At 33.9% G+C, this 6,411-nt stretch overlaps 1 protein-coding gene across 2 annotated transcripts; it reads left to right on the top strand.

Annotated features, from left to right (window-relative positions):
* The first annotated feature begins 1,140 nt into the window (after positions 1 to 1,140).
* LOC137952180 (cold-responsive protein kinase 1-like) lies at positions 1,141 to 5,742 on the top strand. 2 transcript variants are annotated; one of them, XM_068799251.1, is made up of 7 exons: positions 1,141 to 1,175; positions 2,688 to 2,814; positions 3,223 to 3,338; positions 3,489 to 3,699; positions 3,986 to 4,223; positions 4,505 to 4,655; positions 5,153 to 5,742. In XM_068799251.1, the coding sequence occupies exons 2-7, from the start codon at positions 2,751 to 2,753 to the stop codon at positions 5,531 to 5,533; spliced, it is 1,161 nt and encodes a 386-aa protein (XP_068655352.1). In that variant the 5' UTR covers positions 1,141 to 1,175; positions 2,688 to 2,750; the 3' UTR covers positions 5,534 to 5,742. The 2 variants fall into 2 exon arrangements, with proteins under 2 accessions (XP_068655352.1, XP_068655353.1); XM_068799252.1 differs by having other exon boundaries at positions 2,683 to 2,814.
* The last annotated feature ends 669 nt before the right edge of the window (positions 5,743 to 6,411 follow it).

Here is a 6,411-nt window from a genome sequence, read left to right as displayed (position 1 = left end):
AATACTTTACATTATTGATTTAAGATATTATTTAATTTACTATAATATTTTTAAAATTTTAAATTTTTTATTTGTTGGTACATATTTTATTACCTTATTTTTTATAATAATATTTTTATATTAATTAATTAAAAATTCATATTCTTACCTATTTAACACACCTTTAATTATCTATTTAAGATATTTTTAATTTAAAAAATATTTTAGTTTCAAAAAATGTTATTTATTGGTACAAATTTCATTACCTTCTATTTATTATAATAAAATATTAATTATTTAAATTTTTTTTAATGTAATTAACACCTTTCATTATCAATTTAAGATATTTTATAAATTTAAAAATATATTATAAGAATTTATTGTAGTTTTCAAAAATCTTATTTATCGATACATGTTTTATTATAAAAAAATTATATGTTATAAAAATTAATAAAAGATAATAAAACAAGAATCGAGAAAAAAATTTAAAAATAAAATTTTAATTTTTTTTAAATATCTTAAATCAATAATAAAATGTGTTAAATAGATTAGAATATGTTTTTTAACTAATTAATATAAAAAATATAATTTATTAAAAAATAAGGTAATAAAATATGTACCAATAAATATTTTTTTAAAACATTTTTTTAAATATTGTATAAATTAAATAATATATTACATCGATAATGTCAGGTATTAATTACATTTAAAATAATTAATAATCAAATTTTATATTAAATATAAAGTAATGAAATAGGTAAGATTTTTAAAACAGAAATTAATATTTTTAAAATTACAAAAGAAGTTAAATAAATAACAAAAGGAAAAAGAGCTAAAATACATATGCTGACGTGGAGTACTGATACGGCACATTGATTATGTGTTATGATGAATAGTGCACTCATGTTTGATGACATGGTGATGTGAGGATTTGTTAGGTGACATGGTGTTTAATTTTTTGATTGCTGATGTGGCACTACAAAAGTCAAAGCTGACGTGCATCTTGCCATATTGCCGCGGTCAAAGTTATGAATTTTTTATAGTAAGTTTCGAAGTCGATTATTTTTTTAATATTATTAAAATTTGGTAAATTTATTATAATACCCTTTAATACAGATGCCTGCCCTTAGTAGCACGAGTTGTAGTCTCTTGCGTCTTCCCCCCTCTCTCTCTCCCCTCCGTCGGCTGTCTAGCAGGTAAAGTTCTTCATGGGTTTCTATGAACTCCTCTTCTCTTCTCTTCTCTTCTCGGATGTTGTCTATCAGATCATTCTTTTGGGACTATGATATTCAAAGAGAACTGTTTTTTGGTGTTTTTTTTTCGTGTTGGGTCTTCTTTCATTTCACTGATTTTTCTCAACATGGGTGTGGCTGCTACTGGTTTGTGAATATCTTGGTTTCTACATCTGATTCTGTTTTGTTGTTCTTTTGCGTGACTACTGAGTAAGGGCTTTGTTATTGCTCGTCGCTGGGGTTGCGAACTTTATAACTATGTAAAACTTTGAGGTGGAAGGGGATGATTTGCTAGCCGGCTGGCCGACGTAACGAGGGCGGTTACTTAGCAAGAGAAACTTTGTTAGTTTTCCTTGCTATATTTGAGAATCCTGATGGTTTCTGTCAACCTATGTTCTCTAGTCGGTTCGCTTATCCGTCGCTCCAATCTCTTTTCGGTTAAGTTGTGGTAATTCTGATCTTAAATGATTGTTAAGGAGATTGGGACTTCTGGAATCGGATAGACTGGACAATCGATTTCAATCTGAAACAGGTTAATCGTTGCTTGCTTGCGTTTTCTCGTTGTTTCTGCCTGCTGATGCCTCATGTAATTTGGATGAGAACGCACTCCACGCGAAGGTGTCAGCCGCAGCACATTTGCTCACTCCATGCGAAGGTGTCAGCTGCAGAGCAGTGAGAGCAAATGTGTTGTCTTCACTTTTCACTGCTCTGCGGCTGACACCTTCGCATGGAGTGCGTTCTCATCCAAATTACATGAGGCATCTACAATCTGAATTTCTTCCAATGTGCCAGTAGTTATTCTGTAAGGTGTCCAATATTTGGGGGAAATGCTACTAAAGTATCTTTGGTTCTCCGTGCGGCTGGAACCTCCCTTTGGTGCATGTCTACACCCAAATTATGTGAGGCCTCCACAATCTAAATTTCCTCTAGTGTATGATTAGCTTTTGTGTGACTAACACTTGTGGAAATCCTACTAGTTCTATATGTTTTGCTCAAGTATGTAAACTATATGCGTTTTCCTCCTCATACTATCTAAGTTCTTCCAATGTGTGCTACCTTTGGTGCATCCTCATCAGAAGCATACTAAAATTTGATTAATGGGTGGACTTCTTTAGTAATTTCCTTCACAAGAAAGGAAATGTAAACTACACCTGTACCTTCAAAGTTAAGATTTCTTAATTGAATGATGTGTCTACTTTTGATTAGATCTCTCTCTCTCTCTCTCTCTCTCTCTCTCTGTGGTTTTTTCTTTCAATTTCTTGTCTTATCTGTAAATTCTTTGAATCAGACGTTTCATACTATGCAAGTAAGCTAATTTATGTGAAGTTCTTAGTTAGCCATTCTCAAAGAATAAACCATGTAGTAAAACAGTTAAATATCACTTAGAATGTCATAAAAATCAGCTGGGATGGTTGGTCAGTTTGAATGAACATCATTATCTCATTGTGTTTTTTTTTTTTTTTTTGGCTAGATCAGCTTTGATTTTGTATTGAGCATCTCATAATACTCTGAAGCTGGTGACTGGTTCACTCTACCGTGATGGCTTGTTTCTCTTGCTTATTTGGAAGGGGTGTAGTCAGAGGGACTCATGAAGTTGATGAAGGTAAGTTTAAACCTTGCCAAATTTTGTCGTTTTTTTTTCAAAAAGGAAATTTATTCCTTTTGATTATCAAATTTTGTGTTATCTTTGAGTAAAGAAGAGGCGGATCCATTTTGTGCCTTGATTTGTCTAGTGGAACAAGCTGAATCAAAATATTTTTTGATTACTAGTCGTTAATTATCTTATCTGTGGCCTTTGAAATAGGCAATTTTGCTATTATCTGTTTTAGAATCTGGTCAGATAAATAATCTCATCCGGTTGCATAGTGTCCTCACAACTGGTTGTGTTCATTTGGTGGACAAATCATTGATATATTGATCCACAATTATATAATCTCTTACATATGACATTTTTTACTGGTTGGAGCATACTATTAGTGTACAATTTACATATTGTCTTGTATAATTTCAGAGGTTTCTGGCATCCAAAATGTGAGATTATTCACTTACAAAGAATTGAGATCAGCAACTCAAGATTTCAGTCCAGATTGTAAGATAGGAGAGGGAGGCTTTGGCTGTGTATACAAAGTATATAGTGTTTTTTTTTTTAATTTGCTTTGTTTTTTTCTTTCCCTGCCTTATCAACATTGTATAAAATGTTTTGACAATCAGTTTTCTTTTGATGGCTTCTGTCTACTTTTATTTAAATTCATGATTTACTTCTTGATGGTTGGTCAGGGAACGCTTAAAGGAGGAGAAGCTGCTGCTATAAAGGTTCTCTCTGCTGAATCAAGACAAGGTATAAGGGAGTTCTTAACAGAGATAAATGTGATCTCTGATACACAGCATGAGAACCTTGTGAAGCTGCATGGTTGTTGCGTAGAAGGCAATCATAGAATATTGGTCTATGGCTATCTTGAGAATAACAGCCTTGACAAAACACTTCTTGGTAATCACAGTCATGAAGCTCTTTATTGGAAATATCTCATAAAGGGTATTTCTCCATGTTTTCTTTTGATTTTTTCATATTCCTAGTCATTTTTGTATCATTAGCAACAATGTTTCTTGAAATGAGGGAAGAAGCAAAAGCAGCATATTCACCTCAGGTAGAAATGTGGTTCATTGTCCAATCCAGTTTTAGGTAGTGGACAGCTAGCACTGCATGAGGAGTACTAGAATTTTTGTGGAATCTTATCTGCCTCAATAGTTTGAACTGATTCTCCTCTCATTTCCAGGTGCAAATGATAACAGCATTCAGTTTAACTGGAACATCCGAGCTAATATATGCACTGGCGTTGCTCGTGGACTTGCATACCTCCATGAAGAAGTCCGACCACATATCATACATCGTGACATTAAAGCAAGCAATATCCTTCTTGATAAAGATCTCAACCCAGAAATTTCTGATTTTGGTCTTGCAAAGCTACTTCCACCAAACATGAGCCATGTCAGCACCCGTGTTGCTGGTACGATGTAAGTTCAAACTTTCTTGCTTTGAGCCTTTACTCGCAGTAGTTGAACAATTGAAGCTTGATGCAAAGGTGTAATCTAAGTTGAGGCAATTAAAATCTACAAATGATTCAAATTACTGTACTTATCAAGTTCTTGCGGACATCTAATTCCTGTATCGAAATTCTTTCTGTTTAAGTTGATTTTCAAAATAGTGCCATTACCTCTTTTTGCAGTTGTGTCATGTTTGTTTATTTTTTTGATACAGAGAATCTGAACTGACCTTTTCTTTCGTTATAATTAAGTGGCTATCTGGCGCCGGAGTATGCAGTACGTGGTCAGTTAACACGGAAAGCAGATGTCTATAGTTTTGGTGTTCTACTTTTGGAGATTGTAAGTGGAAGGAACAATCGAAGTACAAAATTGCTTCGTAAAGAACAGTACCTCCTTGAACTGGTGAGTGAACTTTCACTTCAATGGGCACATCTTTCATTTGACAAATATGGCAACTTGGCCGTTGGGTCTATTTTGCTTGAGAAAAAAGTGAGGGAAAAAAGAAAAGATAATAAGAAAGTTTCAGATAGACATAAGGCCAAAGACTCTGAATTCTACTTTTCTTGCATTGATGTAGCCATTTTGTCGTCCTGTTACTAGTAGCCAATGTAGTCTTTAATTATTGACTAAGAATTTTTGACATTTCATATTTGAGGAACAACGCTGACTAGGTCAATTTGAAATGTATACTAAAATTTTAGGCCTTCTGGGACGAAGGCTTCAAAGTTCCAAAGGATTACAGAAAAGGACAGGTACTGATACTTCCTAGATAGGACAAAATAGAGCTCCCACATTGAGTGCCATAATGGTGAGCGTAGTTCTTGTTGGCTGGGGAACTAATCAACATCAAAGCCATATATTGTCTATAAGAATCTTAAAAAGCCTTTTGAATGATGCAGACATGGGAACTTCACGAGCAAGGTGAGCTTGCAGACCTGATAGATCCATCTCTCAACGGCAATTACAACCTTGATGAGGCATGCAGGTTTTTGAAGATTGGACTACTTTGCACACAAGATTCACCAAAACTTCGCCCTCCCATGTCTTCAGTAGTAAAAATGCTTACAGGAGAAATGGTAGTGGAAGATGAGAATATCACAAAACCTGGGATCATATCTGATATGATGGACCTCAAAGTCCGTGGCCCTCCAAAGAAGATTGACTTGAAAAACACTTCCTCTTCAGGTTTGTCACCATTGAACAACACTTCCTTCATGTCAGGAAACACCACCACATATCCCTCCATGACAGTCACAGAAATCTCTGAGAGAAACGATTAAGAGGGCGTGATCCAATCCGAGTTTCTATTTTCTTTTTTGTTTTGGGAGGTTACTACCTTCTGTGTAAATTTGGTGTAACATTCATCATGGTCTTGATTATTTTATTCTTGGATATCCCTTTTTTAATGCTTACAAAAAGGAGGGAAAAAAAATGGAAATATGAGAGTAGTAAAGTTTTGTAGGTTTCAAATCATAGTAGTGGAAGCTATTTGTGCTACAAACTCGTTTAGAAAACTAGAATTTAGGAGGATGTTTTCCTTGTTATATTTAGGAGGATGTTTCCTTGTTATATTTAAGAAAGTTTATTTTTAAGTGGAATTCAAGTTGTATTCATTTATAAAAGAAAAGAAGGTAAGAAAGCATAACACCTCTCTCATATTTTTCCCTCACGTATCAATCTATTCTCTTGGGTCTCTCTTGCCTCACATCTCCTTTCCACGCTCTCTTCTCTTTCTCTTACATACTTCCTCCTTGAAACTCAACAAGGTATCAGAGCGGGCAAAAATTTGACATAGAAAAGGAAAAGAAGATAGAGAATAAAGGGAAGAAGTAGAAGGCAAAGCAGAAGGAAAAGAAAAAAAAAGAGTTTTTTGTTTTTCCCTGTAGTCTTTTTCTTTACAAAACTCTCTGATTAGAAGATAAATTTGGCTAAGAAACTCAAATTTTAGGAGATAAGGAAACTCAATTCACGTCAATGCATGGAGAGATAATATGAGAGAAAATAAGAAAAAAAGAGAAATTTTTGGCAGAATTGACCTTTGGTACTTCTCATATTGATATCTCCAAAAATATAACTCAGAATCACAAAATGTGTGTGTCACAAGGAACTAGACTCAAAGCGTTTTAAATTGATACCTAATTTGGCATAAAACTCTTTA

Source organism: Aristolochia californica, unplaced genomic scaffold, assembly GCF_029961685.1.
Source record: "Aristolochia californica isolate CCGP_79_NKW_82.1479 unplaced genomic scaffold, dmAriCali1.0.hap1 SCAF_15, whole genome shotgun sequence".
NCBI classification, from domain to species: Eukaryota; Viridiplantae; Streptophyta; class Magnoliopsida; order Piperales; family Aristolochiaceae; genus Aristolochia; species Aristolochia californica.
Note: the sequence above shows the minus strand (reverse complement) of the source record. Positions and strands in the feature narration are given on the sequence as shown.

Excerpts from the sequence above, each read along its gene's own strand:
- LOC137952180 (XM_068799251.1), top strand. The coding sequence starts at position 2,751 with ATGGCTTGTTTCTCTTGCTTATTTGGAAGGGGTGTAGTCAGAGGGACT. Across the intron at positions 2,815-3,222 it reads GACTCATGAAGTTGATGAAG|AGGTTTCTGGCATCCAAAAT; the intron begins GTAAGTTTAAAC and ends GTATAATTTCAG. Across the intron at positions 3,700-3,985 it reads CCTTGACAAAACACTTCTTG|GTGCAAATGATAACAGCATT; the intron begins GTAATCACAGTC and ends TCTCATTTCCAG.